The sequence below is a fragment of the Tubulanus polymorphus genome, chromosome 10 (genome assembly GCF_964204645.1).
Source record: "Tubulanus polymorphus chromosome 10, tnTubPoly1.2, whole genome shotgun sequence".
NCBI classification, from domain to species: domain Eukaryota; kingdom Metazoa; phylum Nemertea; class Palaeonemertea; order Tubulaniformes; family Tubulanidae; genus Tubulanus; species Tubulanus polymorphus.
The window spans coordinates 12,869,910-12,891,747 of NC_134034.1; the positions used below are offsets into that span (position 1 = coordinate 12,869,910).

General features: G+C 41.9%; 1 protein-coding gene across 1 annotated transcript; it reads right to left on the reverse strand.

Annotated features, from left to right (window-relative positions):
• Positions 1-9,504: 9,504 nt before the first annotated feature.
• Positions 9,505-21,793, reverse strand: LOC141912028 (ubiquitin carboxyl-terminal hydrolase 40-like). The gene is made up of 25 exons (XM_074803192.1): positions 21,374-21,793; positions 21,080-21,279; positions 20,298-20,462; positions 19,822-19,968; positions 18,438-18,584; positions 18,133-18,258; positions 17,583-17,726; positions 16,913-16,981; positions 16,195-16,304; positions 15,886-16,116; positions 15,559-15,815; positions 15,236-15,306; positions 14,942-15,134; positions 14,086-14,393; positions 13,883-13,985; positions 13,396-13,484; positions 13,174-13,303; positions 12,967-13,106; positions 12,789-12,885; positions 12,464-12,686; positions 12,317-12,382; positions 11,619-11,844; positions 11,447-11,539; positions 11,238-11,338; positions 9,505-10,703 (listed from the first exon to the last, which is right to left on the reverse strand). Exons 1-25 carry the CDS (start codon positions 21,600-21,602, stop codon positions 10,580-10,582), a joined length of 3,789 nt encoding a protein of 1,262 aa, XP_074659293.1. The 5' UTR covers positions 21,603-21,793; the 3' UTR covers positions 9,505-10,579.
• Positions 21,794-21,838: the final 45 nt, after the last annotated feature.

The window sequence follows — 21,838 nt, forward strand, 5'->3', positions numbered from 1 at the left end:
TGCGGTACCCAATTCAGATTCAGAACTTATATAGTTAAATTAGAAAACCACATTCCTAAAGACACTGATAACAAACCCTATTCATAGGCGTCCCCAAGGGGGGTGCGGGGGGTAGTGGATGCACCTCCTTTTCGAGATAGCTTACTTCTTAAGTTACTTTGTAATCAATGTTCAAGATTTTCTTGCCGATTTGACTAGTCTTTTAACTGTAAATGATTCATTTAGAGCCTGGAAAACGTCTCTAAACCCTCCAATTTTCAAAAAGTTTTTTGGGGGAGGTCCACCAAACACAGGACATTGTGCATGGATACTGGATTGATGCTAATTCGAACCCCCTATGAAAATTCCTGGGGACGCCTATGCTCTCTACAGTCTACTAACTAGAAGTTCAATCTGCCCAGCCTTTATCTCTCTGCTTCCCCGTTCCAGGTTCAGCCTCTCTTACTTTTCTAGCTAGCAGCAGGAGTTAAGACTTATCCCAGAAACCAAACCTAACTACAGCGTGCGTACATTACTACTGCCTTGTGTGCGCTGCCAAGATGACGATTGCGCGCTTTTTCGGCGTCTGGCAATAAAGTTCCATTAATTTGAATTTATTGGTTAGTTACGTTAATTATTCACCTTGTTCTGATTGAGACACGTCTTTAATCAAACAATCACAAACACACAGTTTTATAGAACATCATTCAACAGTTTTAAATCCCGCACAGCTCACACATATTCACTAAACATTTAAAATACAAATTTACAAACACGGAAGTAAATGAAAATAAACTGTCAAATATCTGGGTCTATTTCCCATCCGCGCTGGCAGCTCTATCGCTAAGTTTTATTCATCTAATAGCTACTCATTCACTCAAATGACAATTATCAATTTTTATAGAAGTAATATATTTGATTTAAATATCAAAACATCAAATAAAATGTGATTTGTTATGTTTTTTATTGAAAGTTATGCAGGATTCGAACCTCGAACAGTGTCCGAGGGTTCCACTTTCGATAAGCGTCTCGTTGTCAAGGCTCAAGTGCCGCAGTTGGTTCAATCTAATTTTATTGATAAAGATTATGAAAAAAATTGCAATACAAAAAATAGACCAGCATTTAAAAAGTCAATACAACAGTTAAGGCACTCGAAATATAGGAAGTAATTCAAATACTCGCGTACCGCAGTCGGCTTTAACTCGCATACCGCCATCGGTTTCAACTCGCGTGCCACAGTAAGTCTGACCGAAAGAGGAAAGCTCCGACGGCGGTCGGAGGCTATCTGGTGTCCATTACTCGTCTGCTCGTCTCTACCCCTAGAGCTCTGACATCGATCTGACTACAGCCCCGCCCACAAACACTCGTCTTCTACGGCTGCAGATGGAATGAACAAGTGCCCCCGGGCTATTTCACCTGACCCCAAGAAACTAATAATAACCGGTAGATCATCGCAATATATTAATAAATATAGTTATCAATAAATCTATGACTCTTCATCTGTATCAATGGTCTAAACTTAGCCCAGCAGTGACAGTAGCAGCAGCACAGCCTGGCCACCCATGATAGTGAGGGTAATGACTATATATAGCCTCCCAGTGGTAGTACCGGTAAATAACGACTGACGATTATAGCGACCACGCCCAATATTACACGGTACCCCTAAAGCATTAACAGGTAAACAGAAAACCAATAAAAGCGATCATACATTCGCAGTATCATTTACTGAATGTCAAAGTTCCATTCGTACATTCTTTGTTGGTGATACTGGGAAACCTAGAGGGATGCATGGAAGATTCTGAACCCACCGTTCCCCAGGTGGGTTTAATTGGACTCCTGGATCCAGTTCCACAGTTGTGTGGGTTTAATTCGACTATGGATCCAGTTCCACAGTTATGTGGGTTTAATTCGACTCTGGATCCAGTTCCACCGCTGTGTGGGTTTAATTCGACTCTGGATCCAGTTCCACCGCTGTGTGGGTTTAATTCGACTCTGGATACAGTTCCACAGTTGTGTGAGTTTAATTCGACTCTAGATCCAGTTCCACAGTTGTGTGGGTTTTAATGAATTGACTCTAAATCCAGTACTTGGCTGGTTTGGTGTTTCACATTTTTTTCAGATCTTAAAATAGGGATTGACCCGGGTATTCATTTAATTGGTAGATTTTGTCCGATTTGTCCCCTACAGACCAACCAAACCTGCCGGTAACGAACGTTAGCTAGCGCGTGAATATTGCAGCAACTGAAGGTATGAGGAGGAGGGTATCATCGCTTTAATCTGACTGATGCTGCTGCTGATGCTGGTGCTGCTGATGTCAAATCGCGTGAAATCGAAGATAATTATTGTACATACATATACAAATCAGATCATACCAGCGCTGATCCTCATCAGCGTCGATGATAATCTACTTATCGGAAGAATATCAAATAATGAAATCCGCGGATTAATACGTCATTGATTAGGATCAACTCGACGTGTGTTATATATTAGTAAGTTATTCATAAGTCTCCATTGTTTCAAAAACAATAATCGCCGTATAATATTAAATACACATGTATTATTTATGATAATATGAAGTGTGTAGTTGGACATTTTTTGTTATCGGAATTTTTCCAGATCGATTTTCTGTAAATTCTGAATTATCAAAATAAGTGCACCCGATAAAGAAAGTGATGTATTTAGGTAATGATAGCGGGTATTGTTAGTGAATAGAGTCACCGCACCTGACTGGTCACCGGTCACTTCACCTGACTGGTCACCGGTCACTACATTTGATTGTTCACTAGTGACCACACTTAGCGGACAAACTTACAAAATCGGTCAGTCAACACCGGTCTATGGTCTAGTGGTTAGCATGTTCGACTGGCGCGCACGCGGAATTCGGTTCGAGTCCTTTAAGGGTTAAGATTACACAGTATAGCGGGTTAAGGGTTACTAATGACCTCAGTTGGATGGCCAGGATGGAAGTGCTGTAGTCGAACCCAAATCTTACATATATCTTCATTTTGCCTTTTAAGTAGGTATATTATAAATACATTTTTATATTATAGACACATATATAGACTAGTTTTCTTTTCAGATTCATTTTATCTATATCACAAATTCAGGGGAAAACCTATCTATCACGCATCGTATGAAACATTTTTTTTTGTAAAAGTTTTTGCCTCTAAAAGAAAAATTCGATGAAATATAAAAACACTTTACGACGGATAATGAAGTAGTTTGCAAGGAGACGGGTTGTTGCATGAAGCCCCGCTAACCTGAAACTAGAGATGGTAGGCTCTGCAATGACGCCAGTCGCTATCTTCTAAATATTCAGTCATACGGAATTTCATATTTTCATGGGTCATGTTGTTGCTAACTACTTCGTATTGCGTGCTATCAGATTCTGAATAATCTTTAATTATCACATGTATATTTGTTCTCTCGTTTTAGAATCACACGTCGACTCGGAGCAGTTGAAATCGCAGGAGCAGCATCTGTTGTCACGCATCTGATCCGTACCTGTCCACAGTATCAGTTTGTTCCGTTTTGAGTCGGTTGTTTTCGTGTGGATACAATCGAGTTGTATAACGATCTAGTAGCGATTGAATGTACTGTTCGTTATTGCTAAAAATAGATTTTTCGAAGAGGGAATTTTTAGATTGGAAAACGACAAATTACGTCCATCATCGCTCAAGTCGAATTCGTAGCCGCTCAGCGACGCCGTCGACGCGATCAAGGTTGAGCTGTTATCATTTAACGGTTCTACACAACAATCGGGGCTTCATACGCGCTTATGATTAGATGTGACCAAACGACCGCGTGACGTCATCATTATCGGGTTCAGATATCGGTAATGGTGAGATTGACGTTTTCAATTATACATCCCGCTTGTTGTTAATTATCCTCAGAGAATCTCTGCGGTTCAGTCCGTCACCGATCCAACCGAGAATTACTCATTAGCAGCAGCCGACAACAATCAACAACAATATATTGTCATCGTAATCACGTATGAAACCGATATGAAATTCATTTTCATGTTAAACAAAGAAACTTAGGAGAAAATGAAGAATATAAAAATACCGACATATATCCACGGCAACAGTGACGTCACAGTGTCCGTTACGAGAGACACTTAGGCCTAATAGTTTGCTAGATTTGATTCAACTCCCGCGAGCTGAAAACTTTTAAATCATTGAGGGACAAACTCTAACTCGGAGCACCGAGTGAGGAACAAACTCTTACTCAGCGAGGAATAAACTCTTATTCAGTGAAGGACAAACTCTAACTCATTGAGGAACAAACTCTTTTTCAGTGAGGGACAAACTCTGGTGAGGTACTGATCTCAGGAGATACTGATAACTCAGTGAGTTGCTAAGGAACCGATTAATTGATTTTCTTCTAAGTAAACAATGGCACCATTAACTGATAACAATACGACTACAACCTCCGGTTATAACAGCATCAATTCAACGACAATCATTTCAAATTTAACCGTCACCACGTTGCGAGCCGGGAATAAAACCCCGCACGAGTTGCTTAGGAACCTGACACTTATCGGTGACGTCACAGAACAGGCTCGCTCGGCAACGAGAAACAATGCTCACAGAACGCTGGATAGTTTTACGTATCCGGCGTCGGTGTCGATAGTAATCGGGGTGTTAGCCGTGCTGGTCATCCTGGGCATCGCGTTCACCATGTTCGGACTATTTTTCAAGTCTGAAGCCGCGGCCGGAAATCCGCACATGGTCGAAGATTCCGGCATGCAACACGGCGGAAGTAGCAGCGCAACCGGAACTAGTTCGGAGAGTTATTCGATCCTTTACGGCGATATCGATTACTGACGAAATTTGTTTTTACAACAATTTTAAACATGGCATTTAACTCGACATGATCTCCTTGACTCTTAATGTGAATAACTTTCTAACGAGCACACATTTTTTTATGGGGAAGTTTTCTGGACCCCAGTTTCACAGTGGTTCTCTGGACCCAGTTCCACAGCTGGTTCTCTGTACCCAGTTCCACAGTTCTGGACCCAGTTCCACAGCTGATTCTCTGTACCCAGTTCCATAGTTCTGGACTCGGTTCCACAGTTGGTTCTCTGGACCCAGTTCCCCAATTCTGGACTCGGTTCCACAGTTGGTTCTCTGTACCCAGTTCCACAGCTGGTTCTCTGTACCCAGTTCCACAGTTCTGGACCCAGTTCCACAGCTGGTTCTCTGTACCCAGTTCCACAGTTCTGGACCCAGTTCCACAGCTGGTTCTCTGGACCCAGTTCCCCAATTCTGGACTCGGTTCCACAGTTGGTTCTCTGGACCCAGTTCTACAATTCTGGACTCGGTTCCACAGCTGGTTCTCTGTACCCAGTTCCATAGTTCTGGACTCGGTTCCACAGTTGGTTCTCTGGACCCAGTTCCACAGTTCTGGACCTGGTTCCACAGTTGGTTCTCTGTACCCAGTTCCACAGTTCTGGACCTGGTTCCACAGTTGGTTCTCTGTACCCAGTTCCACAATTCTGGACTCGGTTCCACAGTTGGTTCTCTGGAGCCAGTTCCACAATTCTGGACTCGGTTCCACAGCTGGTTCTCTGTACCCAGTTCCATAGTTCTGGACTCGGTTCCACAGTTGGTTCTCTGGACCCAGTTCCACAGTTCTGGGCCTGGTTCCACTTCCATAGTTCTGGACTCGGTTCCACAGTTGGTTCTCTGTACCCAGTTCCACAGTTCTGGACTCGGTTCAAAAGTTGGTTCTCTGTACCCAGTTCCATAGTTCTGGACTCGGTTCCACAGTTGGTTCTCTGGACCCAGTTCCACAGTTCTGGACCTGGTTCCACAGTTGGTTCTCTGTACCCAGTTCCACAGTTCTGGACTCGGTTCAAAAGTTGGTTCTCCATTATCTATTTATTCACATGCACAAATATGCAAATCACTTTGTTATAAATGTTCAATCATCACGTGATCCACTTCATCTTTCTTCATACTTCAAAATATTCTATTTTGTGTTGAAATTTAATATGATGTATATATATTTCTATCTGAAATAAAAAAAGTTGCATTTCCAAAAATCAGTCAAGTCAATATTCTTCGATTTCAGCGACAAAGTCGATCACGACACACGGTATAAAGGATGACCCATACTGTGAGAAGGAGGGGGGCCTACGCAGCAGTTTTGAACAATTCATAAGTGTTTTTGGCAATAAGTTGTTAGATTGGTTGTATATAGATCCAAAAAGATTCTTGCGCGTCCAAGAAGCGACACGGATTACAGTACCACGTTGATGCGTTTAATATGGAGACCCCCCACGGAGCCTGAATGGCTAATAATTCATTATATACATTCTAATACTACCACCATGCGTATGACAACATCGACAATGTGACGAATGTTAGTATCTATTATTAGCAGTTCTTACCTGTGATTGGCTCTCAGATAATTAACGAGAGTACAAAATGGCATTAACGCCAATACCCGGTAAACAAGGTTCTCGGATTGATGTAAACGGTTAATGACCTTCAAGGTCATATTAGTCCCCACGATGCTGAATGGAACAACACGCCCGGCTGCCCCTAAAATAGTTTCCTATGAATCGTTGGCGGTAGCTTTTATAATCGCGTGGGCTTATACCAACAAAATGTATGGGCTTAAGACAAAAATCAGACGGATATCTCAAAAGACAACGAAATGACAGGCAAATTATTCTGATATTTCATTGAAAAATGCCGGACCGGCGTTCAGTTCCTGACTGTGGTGAAAATCATCGGCGATACTAAACCACAGGACAGGTTACTGACTAGGATGCCCTCGGTTCGAACCCAGTAACTATACTGCGATGTTGTTTGATCTTCACCAGGGAAAAACTGATCATCGTATTCCTATGAATTAATGCATCACTCAATTGTATCGTCTTATAAAGAGGAAGCTAAGATATGGAGCCCTCCCTGCAGTGAACCAGCTTAGTTGAATAGCGAAATAATAACTCTATATTCCGGTAGATGGCGCATGTGAAACTTGGTTCAGTTCGGTGCAAATCTTGGCTGCCAGAAATAGATAGTGATAGTTCAACAAAATTCCAATAGATGGCGAATATGCCGTATCGTTGTAATCAACGTAGGTTCGTACCCGGGACACTCTGCGCATTATCTGTCTGTTCAGTATGGAAGACCTCAGACGACATACGAGATATGAGATATAACATACGAGATATGAGATGCAACATACGAGATACGACTTATGACATACGAGATACGACTTATTTACAGTACGGGTGTCCGTCCGCTAGCGCCACCGCAGTGTATATTTTTCAACATCTACTCGGCGTTGTGGCGTATACTACGACACGTGCGCAGGCAGTGGCGTATACATTAACTATGAATATCAATATGCGAAAAACGTTTCATTTGAAACGAAAAACATTTAAAAATATTCGATCAACCACTCCCGGGGACCGGCTTCTCGCTGTGACATCAGTGGGCGGCCACTCTTAGTAGTGTGAGACACCGATGGTCCGGTGATTGAGTTGGCTCCAAATACGGGGCTACAGCCCCTAAATCCACCAAAAACGCCTCAAATTCCATTTTTGAGTGTACAAAAATCCCTCAAAAAGAGTTAGCCATGGCCCCTTCAAATTGGTGGTCAGTAAGAATTGCGCCTAGTCAAGGGTTTAAACTTCGCGTTCGATCGAGGGTTTTCGATGAAGAATGAAAGATGTATGTATATTACGAATGCCGATGACCAAAGAGTTTAAAAAAAAGTCCGACACACGCGGAATCTGTGTTTAGTGTACTATGATTTCAACGAATGAATTGAAACATGGACATGAATTAAAAATACTAAAGATAACATAGATCTATTGAATGAATTATTCATTAAATATCAGAATGGAGTTCCATTGTATCACTCTCAGCTCCTGGCCCTAGTCCAGCTGATTTCATTTATCACGACGTTTTTTGCGACGGGTGCAAACGCACCATACGAGCAACGTTCCGGTGTTCCGCTAATTCCCCGGTCTAAAGAAATGTTACTTGATATTTCCATGGATCTCTTATCTTTACAAATGTAAGAGCTGTTGTGTTTTGCTGAAGACTTATTTATGTGGTTCCTGTACTTTTGTCAATAAACAGTTTTAAAACTGGCCATGACAATTGATAAGAATGATCTTAAATTGGATTCTCCGATTATGAAAGTTATTCAGATTCAGCCATTGGCCCTTTCCATGAAAGATGTCAGAAAAGAAAGATAGCCAAAAAGCACTCAGAATACACAAGTACCTAAATTGAACAAATTTTCAGGGGAGGACCCCGGACTATGGCTTCAGAAAGACAGTACCGCATACTGCCCTGGCGGTTAGCGAAAACTGGCCAGTCTCGACTCTCAATGGCTGGTCTAGTGGACTCACCAGTCTGCCCCAGTAGCTCGATAGGGATGGAATTTAGCTGGGGATTTCAAACCTTGAGAGAGAGCACGGGAGTTCTTAATCTGGATACCAGGGCGATGTACGGGTTCCCAGGTTGTTTGGGATTCAAGAACTCAGGCAGGGGTGTCAAACAGCGGAGGAGGGGTACAAGGGGGCCGGGATTTCTGGCTGCGGAGTTTTTTTTAGAATTTTGATTTCTGATGCAGAAAAGCAGGCGGTTACGGCGGGCGGTGAACAGTAGTTATTTTTTTCTGCAGGCATTGAGTAACCGGAACCCCGGCTCCTGAACACCAGGCCGTTTTAAGACCAAAGGAAGACAAGAAATAGCATAATATTATGAACTTGAACAGTTTGATATCTTTTTAGTTTTGTGATTTGAAAAACTTTTCGTCGCCCGCGGGAGAGGAACGGCCGGCGGCGCGCCTAGTCCAGGGTGTTCACAGTATGGCCTAATATCGTTGTGTCCGGTCCAGGTGTCCATTATCCAAAAGAAATCTATTTCTGGTTTGAATAAAATGTTGACTATGTTGGTTTTCATATAATTGACGATGACTGTACGCGTCACCATGTTAAACGATTAATATGCAGTAAATATTGAAAAAACATACACTGCGGTGGCGCCAGCGGACGGACACCCGTACTGTAAATAAGTCGTATCTCGTATGTCATATGTCGTATCTCGTATGTTGCATCTCATATCTCGTATGTTATATCTCATATCTTGTATGTCGTCTGAGGTCTTCCATAGTTCAGCGCCAATATATGTACCAGTATCAGTAATTCCTGGATTCGAACCTGGGTCATCCCTGTACATCCTCAATTTAACGACCGTACCACAAGGAACGAGTACGGATAATTACTGGATTCGAACCCGGGACACCCCTTTTATCAATCCATTCACAAAACAGATACAATTTAACAAAACAATATTTATTTATTATTCACTGAATATACAAATCATTTATCTACACAGAAACAAATAGCGTTTTCTAGCACCTGTAGACTCATCACTTATTAATCAATAATTAGTTTGTTTAATTAATTAATTAATTAATTAATTACTGTAACACAGAGAAAATCCATGTAGTTAAAATACATTAACTATATTCGATTTCTAACTAAACTCAAAATTCAAATTAAACAAGTTTTCAGATTTCAAACCCAAATTAGAATTAAACAACAATAGCTTTAAATTTGACATTTGAAAACTGAAAATCCGAGCAGCAATTAATTATTGCCAGAATTGAATGCATGATTTCAATCTGTAAATTGAACCTAATTATTTCTAAATCATTGAAACCAATGAAGGCTAAACATAAAACAGAATTGAAATAAATTCTCACATCGGGAGACATCATTTCCCCCTGATTAATGACAATTTTATTGTTCCCTGAATGTTTTTCAGTCCAGTTCATCGTGGACTGATAAATGCAGAAGACTCTGTTTGCGTCGGACCAAGCAGGGCTATAATCAATTGTCTCCGCCGTATACCGATGCCCGGGACATGTGCAGCAGGGACAGGGCGGTCTCTAATACATTATCGGACAGGGCATGTGATAGCTACTATGGTTCCCACAGTTAGATGAATTAGAAATTCCCAGGTTCTTTCTCAAGTATTCGATGGGTGAGTTTTCCTGCAATGTCTGATGCTAAACTGTCACATAGAGGTTAACTCCTGTTTATTGCAATGCAATAACTGATTTTAGTGTAGAATCATACTCAAATAAATTGATCAGTTACCTTGTTGACATTGAAAACGTGTTTTATGTTAATATTTTTGACAATTATTGAATTATGTGAATTCCTTGGTTTTTCCCAACTATTTCACTATTTCATTTCAATTTTCCCAAGTGGTAATGAACAGATATCATCATACTACAGTCGACATCTTAGCGGTGAATGGTTGATAAAGGTGATTTTCAAGGGAAATCGCTGAAGGAAAGTTGCCCTTGGCAAATACAATACATGAAATATAAATGAATTACCCGGATATTTCCCTGATTTGAGGACATTTTTTTCAAATTCCAATATTTCCAAACTGGGAATTGTTTCAAAAGTTTTTCCCAATTTCCCAGTTCTGTGGGAGCCGATGTAATCCCTGCCAATCAGCTTGTCCAATCAGAGGGCGGCAAATAGCTCCGTCGCAAACAGAATCTACTGTTGTCGACTATGAGTTGCATTGAAATATTGTAGCCGTATAAAATGTTATCTAAATCTATCGACTTTAATCGTCAGGTTTCGTTCTTCTCGTTTCGGTCCGTAAACCACGCCCACTGAGCTGTCAATCACTGTCTCACTGTCAGTTTCGGCAGCATCCCTTGCTTCTCGCCTGTGAAATAAACATACAAAATATTAATATATCGATTTCTATGAATTTCATTATAGTTATTATACGAAATTAATCTCTTTTCGAATATTCAAATCATGATAAATGAATACATTCTCCTTATTAAGTACAACCTGAATTTCTCTCTCTCGCAAAAAAATTATTTCGATGATTTGAAATTAACTTCAGTTTGTGATATGATTTGATTCATTTAAAAGATGGAGTCTCTTTTGATCGAAGTTCAGTTTAAAAAGAAGATATTTCGGTAATGCTTCAATATGGTGTAAAATCGATATTTTAGTTCAGTTGCCCATCTTTGCTATACCTATTCACACCTTATATCAGGTTCATATGTACTAACAAAACTGACCGAGTTATGACACTGGATCCAGTTCCATAGTTCTGATAAGATTAGTTCACTTTCATTGAGTCAAATCTCAACTCACAACTATTTAACTGCATTTCCTTTCAATTCAAGTTGAAATAGCCTGGGACTGAAAATAAACTTCATTATTTCGAGGAATTCATCGATTTTACCGTTTTCTTTTTTCTTCCGCCTGCAGTTTTAATTGTCGTCTGCCGAGATCGTCGTCAATAGTCGTGAAGTCGTCTTCATCCGTCGGGTCGTCGGTCAAATCCTATCAACGACAAACGATTATCTGAAACGCCGGTCTCTACAGCGCAAAATTGATTCTATATGATCACATAGAAAAATATGGCCGCCATACACAAAATGGCTAACGAACCTTCACTGCTATGATATCTCCATCTCTGATGTAATAAGGCGACTGTTTTACGTTCACTTTCGGAATCTTTTGTCGTTTGCCTTTAATATTTTTCTGAAAAGAAAATTTCTGCTATATTTTCCCAGAATTAATTAATACCCGAATTATCAACTGCATCGCCGGTAAAACTTACGTTAATTTGAAAATCGATTTTCTCGATTTTCTGCCATTCGTATCGATGTTGATGATATTTAGCTATCGATATTTGTTGCTGCGGCAACGAACAATGCGCCGCTATTCGATCGACGAGTTGATTCGGACTCGTTCCGCGACTCGTGTCCCAAATAAACTCCGGGTAAACTTTGTACGTACGTGTTCCGGGAACTCGCAACCAGACGTTCAATATCAATTCGCACGAGCTGCGAGCGAAAAATAAACAACATTTTGGAAATATTTCCGCTAAGGAGAATTTATACCCGGAATAATAACCGCCACGGACTGCGGTCGGTTTAGAGTTGACTGGTGACAGAGTGACAATTAAAAGTTTGTTGTTACTATGGTATTCATCCACTGTTCATCTTTAACCAACCATTGCACAGCTGCAGCCCCTAGCCCAGCCGGCGTCAGATGCATCGTCATGACTAAAAGTGGTCTTTAATCTTAGGTTAGATTGGTTATAGATTTAGGATGGTCTTGGACTGATCTTAAATCTAAGCCATGACTGCGCAACCAGTAACCGGTCAAGAAAGTCTCAAGAAGGTATGGGATAAGAATACTGAGGCCTAGTAGTTGGAGAGGTTTAGTTGAGGAGGGTTCAAAGCCAAGGGGGTCTAAGTTGAGAGGGTCTAGTTGACGGGGTCCAAGTCGAGGGGGTCTTATCGTGATATTTACCTCAACTGTTCAGCGTGCTGAAGTATTTGGACTCCTATTTCGCTGGAACTTGTCACTTTTTGTCTCCTAAAAACATAACGAGTTCAAATCAAACGGTGACCAGTAGCAGACGACACCGCTGAAAGGTGAAGGTCGTGTGGAACTCACTGCAAATTCTGATGGTTGCAGCGTAGAACGGACTTTAATCGATCGGTTTCGATCAGTCGCAGACGCAAATAATCGAACATCGGATACGTCTGTTCACTCATCGCCGGTAGCAACGATATTCTCTCTTTTAATTCATCGACCGACGATTCTTTACGAACTTCGACAGTTCCTAATTTACACGGTTTTAAATCCGGTTCAACGCTACTCCTGCCATACAGATAATCTAAAGATAAATCCGGTTTAACGTTACTCCTGCCGTACAGATAATCTAAAGATAAATCCGGTTTAACGTTACTCCTGCCATACAGATAGTCGTTTAACATACCTTGTATTCCTGTAGTAATCCACGACAGTAAACCCGGAGTTGAGTCAGTTGATGGTTTTACCGTAGGATATAACCACACGGGAAGCTGAACGTAACCCTACAATCGTTAATTACAGACATAGTAGCGCCCTCTTTATGTACGCGAACCGATCACTTTTTTTAATGGATATAATTCTACCTTCGGGGGAACGCGTCCTTCCTCGAGTAAAACTGTGTCGCCGTTTTTCATCTGCGATTCCGATAGTTTAGCGTCGAGATCGTCCAATATGGCGGCCGGTTCTCCGCACCAGTTCGCCAGTCTCAGGTGCCACGCGGTAGCTGCAGAGAGTGTCAGAGTAAGGAGTTACAGTTTTCTAATCGTGAAACTCGGGTTCGATTAACTTACATTCGATGTTTAGTTTTCGTAGGACGGTTTTCAGTAACGCGTCGACGGTCATATCTCGCTCCATCGTTAAACTAAATCTCTCCGTAGCAGCGCCACCTGCTGGTGGTGGTGGTGATATATTCACTATAATCTATACCACAAAAACAATATAGAATTCAAAATCATTTACAACGACGAGGAAAATTAGAGAGAGAGAGAAGTGATGAGTGCAGTGGAATCTACCTGATTATGTGTCGGTGGTTTTCCAGGTTCTAGAATCAGACAAGTCGTAGCCGCGATTCCTGCGTGCGTTAGACTTAAATTTTCATGTACTGAAACAAGAGATAAACATGAACATGTTTGCTGCGCATGTTACATGTTTGCTGTACATGTACATGTTACATATTTGTTATTCGTGTTACCAGTACATGTTTGTGGTACATGTGCATCTTACATATTTGTCATACATATTAAGGTTTGTGGTACATATTCATGTTACATATTTGAGAATCATGTGCATGTTACATGTTTGTCATATATGTTACATGTTTGTGATACATTTGCATGTAACATGTTTGTCATATATGTTACATGTTTGTGATACATTTGCATGTAACATGTTTGTCATACATGTTACATGTTTGTCATTCATGATATATGTTTTTGGTGTAAATGTGCATGTAACATGTTTTGTTGTACATGTACTTGTAACATGTAGATGTTTACTTACAGGGAGCGGTCCAACCCATCATATCGTCGTCAATTCTCAATCGTGTCTCGATCGATGGCGAATTCAATCTGAATAAAATCCGTTCTTTAAGCTCGGCGACAGTCTGTGTGGTGAAAATACAAATCGGCCTCGCGAGGCCCAGGCGAAGTTAGTTTCATTACGAGGAGCCTAAATCGATTTTAGGATTCTGAACGTTTGCTTACCGCATATTCCGGAGTTTGAATCTTAAATACAGTAGGATATTTACTAGAGACAGCTGCAGTGCCCGTAGCGCCCGTACCGCCCGTTGTATCGGCTGAGTTTGTTTCTGTATGATTACAATGATTCTCGACTGTTACCGTAATCAGTTGATCTGTCACCGGTACCGGGTTACCGTGGTTACGGACGTCGTTCTGTTGTATGAATTCGCTCGTATCGACGCAGTTGATCGCGCATAAATCGGTGAGTTTACATTCGTCTAACGTGAATCCGTCGTTAACGCGTTCGAGTATCGTATACTGACCGGTCTTATCTGAAATATTCGACACAGTTGAATCCGCTTGAAATTCGGATAAATTTCGGACCGACGAATTTCATCCGGTTTACGAGAAATCCGGATTTAAAATCATTTTCTTGTATATATATATATATATATATATATATATATATATATATATATATATATATATATATATATATTATATATCGATGAACAATTGGGCTGCAAATATTGTCCGGGTTAGACCAAAATTAGACTAAAATCCGTATTGAGCAGGTTTGACTGTACTTAACCAACTAACCGAGGCACAGGGCTACCCAATTCTACTAAGTGCTGACTGTAACAGGTTGGGGCCAGTTGCTCAGAGTAGAATGCCATAGAGCTGATTGAAATTGCATTTTTACCGTGGTATTTGTCCGCCATTAGAAGTTTTTCAAATTTTTTTCATTCTTGCTTTCTTTTGAGAACGTAATTCTAAGGTCACTGATATCATACGATACTTTTTTGCCACCTCCCTCTCGTAGCTGGCTTTCAAGGGTTAAGAATTGGACTGTAAGTTAGGTGAGGAGGGCGAGTCGTACCTTCAAATGAATTCAGCGCTGATAATTCACAATCATTGTACGTCAGAAGCAGACGTTCGCACACTAAAATACGTAATTCCCCGAGAGTGAGACTTTTCGGGTAACCCTCCGACCACTGATTCACCATAGACTTCTGAACTGTCAGTAAAATCGGTTCGTGTTCGAGTCCGGTTAGAATAAATTTACCGGCGACCTGAAAAAAAAAAAACAAGCAGTCATTACTTCATCAGTTCAGTGGGCAGACGGAGGGGTCATGTGACATTGATTGACAGTAGCGGGAGGGGCCTTACGTACTTGTTGTCCATCCCACACAAACACCATACAATTACTACTCAATTGAAATTCTTTTATACATTTTTCATCCTCTGAAATAACAAAATATAACCAGGTAACGAAATCCATAATCATAGGACTGGGTCGGAGGCTGGAACTAGGTCAGGGAGTCTGTGGAATTAGGTCAGGGATTCTGAAGACCTACTAGGTCAGGAAGTCTGCGGAACTAGGTCAGGGATTTATGGAATTGGGTCAGGGATTCTGTGAAACTAGGTCAGGGATTCTGAAGAACTAGGTCAGGAAGTCTGCGGAACTAGGTCAGGGATTCTGTGGTCAATGAATACCTGATATTTGTTCATACAGATGAATGCCTGCTATCGTATCCTTAGCGACGTGAACTGTAAAACCGGGTGAAGGTCGTTTGAGTATTGATTGTATTTCTGATATCAGTTCGCGCACGCGTTTCCTCTGATCGATTTTTACCGACAGATGTTGCGGCTCGATTCCCTCTCGTTGTTGTACAGCGCCACCTACGACGTCGTAATTCTCCGCCAGTAATATCTCGATATCGATCGTATTCGCCGCAATCTCGAACGCGGCTCTGAAAATATCGGAGATATCGAAATTCCAGAATCGATTCAAATACGGACAGAGTAACCTTGACAAAATACCTTTGTTGAATGAGTTGATCGTTGCACTCGGCGACCTCGTCTCTCAACCAATCGGGAACGTCGTCTGTACCACTAGTAGCGCCCCCTAGTGATCGTAGTCGATAGAACAGCATATAAGCGCTCTCTCGTCCCGAGTATTGTTTCTCTAGTTGTTCAGTTTGTATCGCTTGGACGCGAGTATCGTTAAAATCGTACCAACAATACCCGTTAGGGGGCGCCGGCGACGTCGACCTATACATATAAGATGAAATAGATTATCGTCCAGTTCGACGCTAGACGCGTCAATTCTACGCACGGTTCTCTATTTACCGGTTCTGCTGCTGATTCGCGCGTTCGTCTTCGTTCGTTTCGACGTTTTTCAAACGGACGCAATTCGAACCGGATTCAAACGCGAACACGTCGTCGTGTTTCCTTAAAAACTTCACGGAGAAAAAAAACAAGCATGAAACGCGACCGTAGAAATAGGTCCGTTGGGTGGCGGGGGGGCTATAATCATCATTCAGTTCACACCCCAGGATCCAGTTCCTCAGTTGTGAGTTCAGAGTAAACTCTGAGTTAAAGTTAGTTCATTTTCAAAGTTTGAAACTGTATCGTCAAATCTTGACAGAGGACCGACTGCTCAAACTGGATCCCGCTCTTAACAACAGAGCCACAACCAAAATCAATTCGGAACTGTGGAACTGGTGGACCCAGAGTTATAGATGAAATTGAAGTGAAGGTCAACATTCTGGGACCGGTGTCTCGAACAGGGCCTCGGTTGATTCAACATTTTGAGACCGGTGTCTCGAACAGGGCCTCGGTTGATTCAACATTTTGGGACAGGTGTCTCGAACAGGGCCTCGGTTGATTCAACATTTTGAGACCGGTGTCTCGAACGGGGCCTCGGTTGATTCAACATTTTGAGACCGGTGTCTCGAACAGGGCCTCGGTTGATTCAACATTCTGGGACTAGTGTCTCGAACAGGGCCTCGGTTGATTCAACATTTTGGGACCGGTGTCTCGAACAGGGCCTCGGTGGAATATTTACCTTATTTATGGAACCGTTATTCTTCTTGAAGCGTTTATTCCATGAAACCCCGGTTTGTTTTACCAATTCCTGTTCGATAATCAAACACATAGTTACCTTTAGTAAACAGATAATACATGTACACGGGTACACAGATAATACATGTACACAGACGAGTAGGGTGCGATCTAATCACATGTCCGATTGCCGGGATAAGTATATTCCCATTACAGGGTCCGAGCTAAGGAATGAAATCCACTTGCCCCGGGGAAAGCATATCTGATATTTTGCTTGCCCCCTCCAAAAGTACTTGCCCTACACAGGCAGTCTGATTGGTGGCACTATCATCTGTTGTATCCAGTGGGAAAAAAACTTTGTGACATGAAATTACACTAGCCCGGGGGACTAGTGATAATGATTACCTACTTGCCCTGATGAGAATATACTTGTCCTGGGCAATCGGACAAGTGCTTAGATTGCACCCTGCATTAGGGGCAAGTAGTTTAGTCATTTTCATTCGACTACCGGGCTAGTGCATATGTATGTCTCCAAGCTTTTATCCCAATCGATGAAACGGATGATTGTGCCACCAATTGGACAACATGTCAAGGGTAAGTGAAATATCGGGTACACCTGTCCCCGGGCAGCAAGTGGCTTTTGTTCCTTAGATCGGACCCTGGGTGAAACTTACGCTGCAAATGTTATCAATAGTGATCGGATGAGGAGCAGCCCTGGCGAGTATCTCTCTCATTAAATCAACCGGAGAATCAAACTCGATTAGATCCGTAGTAGCTGTTGCTGGTTTACTGCTAACTGCTGCAGCTGCTGCATCATCCTACAAATAGACAATACATATCATAGAGCGAGACAGAGACAGAAATGTCAGACAAACACAGACATAGCTGCCAGACAGCCAGAAATGTCAGATTCGCACAGACATAGCCCACCAGACAGCCAGAAATGTCAGATTCGCACAGACATAGCCCGCCAGACAGCCAGAAATGTCAGATTCTCACAGACATAACCCGCCAGACAGCCAGAAATGTCAGATTCGCACAGACATAACCCGCCAGACAGCCAGAAATGTCAGATTCGCACAGACATAGCTGCCAGACAGCCAGAAATGTCAGATTCGCACAGACATAGCCTGCCAGACAGCCAGAAATGTCAGATTCGCACAGACATAGCCCGCCAGACAGCCAGAAATGTCTGACAAACAGACGGACAGACAGTTTACTTACCGGATGAGTCCAGTTAGCTAGTGATTGTATATCTCTAATGAAGGCGTGATAATGTCCACCGTGAGTACTACCACTGTGTATTAATACTGAATATAATTCATACTCCGTTTCTTCATTACAACTGATCTAAAATCAAAACTAACAGTCATTTCATTCTACATTTCACTTCTACGGAGGGAGCCATCTCGCCTGGTTTTCAGGAAGGAATGCGATGATGTCATAGGGGGATTCACGGAACTCAGTGTTTGAAGACGGCTGGGAGAGTTGTGGAGAGGACACATTAAGTAATGATGGTTGATGCTCACATTTTCCTCACAATATTTCCTCATGTCGATAGTTTGGGGATACGTAAATTTTCCTGTCTCTTTGTATCGTTCCATTTTCTCGAAATTGAAGCTGAATCTCAACAACGAGATCGTTAGAATCGACGGCAGTTTACGGATTTTTACTCCCTGCAAAAAAACAAAATAATAAAACATACAAATAATCTACAAAATTCACCATTTGTCCACGACGCTCGGTTCTTACAGATCAGGCCTTCTATAATTCTCTGGGTCCGGTTTTATAGACTGGTATTACCTGAATGGAGTTAAAGTTAATACCAGTCTATCAGTGAGGACTGTTTCTTATCAAGAGGTTCCTTGCGTCACTCGTCACCAGCAACAACAACAAGACACCAAAAATTCAAAATCCCTGATTGAATTACTAGATATCCTCAGTGAGGGCTGTTTCTCATCAAGAGGTTCCTTGTGTCACTCGTCACCAGCAACAACAACAAGACACCAAAAATTCAAATTCCCTGATTTTCAAGAAAGAGTGAGAATTCCGTTTTTTCCTGAACTGTAAGAACCCTCAGATTATGTGGTACAAAATTTTTCACTTTGATTATTTTGATCAATTTGTGGTGTATAAAACACCAATCATCTGAGAGGGCGCCACTTGTAGTGATTACTAGTTTTGATGTTTAGAACACATTAATCACACGAGCATTTTTTGGCCCGGGCAAAATTTGGCCCGGAACAACTGTTCACACGCGTGCCAAATGGGCCTGGGCCAAATTTGGCCCGACTAAAAACGTCAGACCAGGCCCGAGCCAAATTTTAGCACCAGACAAATGATTGCGTTTGAATTGCAACTGGTACCGGAAATGTAATCTAATTAGGCACGGGCCAAATTTGGCCCGAGCCTGATCCGTGTCAATTTGGCTCGGGCCAAATCATCTCCGTGTGATCGCGGCGAATATTCCATGGTGGCGACGATTTATGGTTCGTTTTCAATTTCATTTACTCTCAAACCCATTACAAGTATGAGAGGGACAACAACACAACTTACAGATCTAATAACACAAAACACGGGTAGAAAGATAACCATTTCAAAAACACAATATATACGTTTAAATTAACAAACAGAAATAAGATGAGTTATTTATAACAGCTATAAACATACATTCAAATAAAACACTACCAAAAAAATAGAGAATACTACAAGTGGCGCCCTCTGGCAGTGTTTTCAATAAGAGTCAGGTCCCAGGTCCCGGACCCGTCTGTCGTTTGTAAAGGACCCGCCTGTTTTTTCAAACCAGCTTTCATTTCCGGGACTGTGACATATTATGGGACCCTCCTGTTTTTCAAAGGGACCTGGCTTGTTAATTTCTTATTGAAAACACTGTCTGGGAGATGATTCACTTACCCGTTCAGCGTCAACGAGTCTCTGGCAATTTTCACATCGATACTGATTATTTCCGTCCATTGTTTCCACGTCGACGTAATCATTGTTTAAACTCATCTCGAGGCTCTGCATTCCGGCAACTGTCACCGTTAAATCGAGAAAATCCTCCTGAAAAAAAACAACAAAAACAATCGTCGCGTTTTAACACAAATAAACAGCACAATTTCCTCTCTGCCTTTATCCATTCCTCCCTCTCTCCTCCCCTTTCTCCCCTCCCTCTCATTATCTCTCTATTTCTCCCTCTCTCTCCTCCCTCTAATTATCTCTCTATCTCTTCCTCTTCTCCCTCACCTCTCTTCATTTCCCACTCTCTACATCTCCCTCTCTCTCCTCCCCTCTCCCCTCTCCTTTCCCTTCCATCTCCCTCCATCCAACCCAAACCCAAGCTGAGAAAGTTATGGATTTAAACGGTCTCACCCCCTCGCCTCTCTTCTTACCTCTCTCTCACTGATTCTATGACACTGTTTACAGATGATCTGGTTCACCACCGTTCCGTGGTAAAGTCGTTTTATGAAATCATGTCCGGACGTGCCGTACAAGGATTCCTCGATCGCCGAGAATAGAATGCGGTTTAATTCCTGAACGTCGTGTTGATGCAGCTCCTGTTTATATATAACGCGAAAATGAATAGAAACATTAGAACGATGACGAGGGAAAATAGATCGGAAGCAATGTCCGCCAGGGGCCAGTTGCACAGTCATCAGATCTAAGTAAAAAAGTGTTCTTAAATGTTAAGACTGGTCTTAAGTTGTTAGATTGGCTATCGAACTGAGTTGGTCTTAGAATGGTCTTAAGTCTAAGCCGTGATTGTGCGACCGGCCCTGCAGATGATTTAAAACGGAAGAGATGCCGGGATGAAAGATTGCCAATGTGATACCAAGGAGTCGTAGGGACCCTATGAAAACAAACTTATTACTTTTATTCTGGATACCATTCGAAATATTTTGATCTTAGAATAGGGATTGACCCTGCTATTTATTTGATCGGTAGATTTTGTTTAAATTTTTAGATTCGGTGTCCCTTACGAACCCACCACGCCTGCCGGGTGCAAAACTGGCCGGGTTTGAATGTGAAATCGGAAATTGAATATATTTGTGTGATCGGCGGTCGAATTTACAGAATTGATCGGCGGTCGAATTTACAGAATTTAACCAACGTCTGCTAAAAAATATCGACCAAATCCAAATTTTCGAAAATTTTAATTTCAAGTGATTTTTACCTCGCTGTTCGTCCAACCGAAACTATCCGTTAATTCGGTCGTCGACGTGAACTGTTGATCGAGCAGCAACAGACGCGAGAATAACTTCTGAATTTGAATCGGAATAATTCGAACTTTCTTCGACGAACGGTCATCGTTGTTTTCGCGCCGTTGATCTTCAATACGTCCGAGCTCGTCCGGACCCAGATTAAACAACGCCGCTTCAAATAAAGATAGATATTATACATAAAATACGTGAATTAATTTCTGATGATATAATTTCGGGACCCGCAAACAAATAATAACAATAATCACCTCTAAATTCTGGGGTCATAAACAGGGTCTGTAATAAACTGTTCAGATAACAGGTGGCGCCTTGATTCGATATACCGCATAATCGGTGTTCCGGTCTCGGCGGGGGCGGAGCTTCAACTCCTAGTTTCGTCGTAGATATCGCTGTTGGTTTATGATTAACAGATGTCGCCGAGGCGGCGGAGGAGGCTGCGGTCTGTGCCGTATCCTCAACAAATAAATCCCCAAACATTTTTTTAGGACGCAGGATTTCACAATTCAGTGTAACCAGCTTAAGAAATCTAGTTCAGAAACCTGCCGCTGAGGGCGCTGGTATCAGGCAGTGCGTCTTATCGTGTTTCACTCAAAATACCGAAATCTTAGCGTCAAAAACCAGGTGGCCTCTCAGGGCAGGTTCTGGAAAATCTGCAGAATGACTCATATGTGATTTTATCCTATTTATTTTTATTCATGGGCGCGGCCATATTG

Bases quoted from the DNA above. Each gene is read 5' to 3' on its own strand.
- LOC141912028 (XM_074803192.1), bottom strand. From the start codon at position 21,602: ATGTTTGGGGATTTATTTGTTGAGGATACGGCACAGACCGCAGCCTCC. The intron at 17,727-18,132 runs GTAAGTAAACTG...GTCTATTTGTAG, and splicing joins TAGCTAACTGGACTCATCCG to GATGATGCAGCAGCTGCAGC. The intron at 13,107-13,173 runs GTAAGTTAATCG...CACTCTCTGCAG, and splicing joins ACGAAAACTAAACATCGAAT to CTACCGCGTGGCACCTGAGA.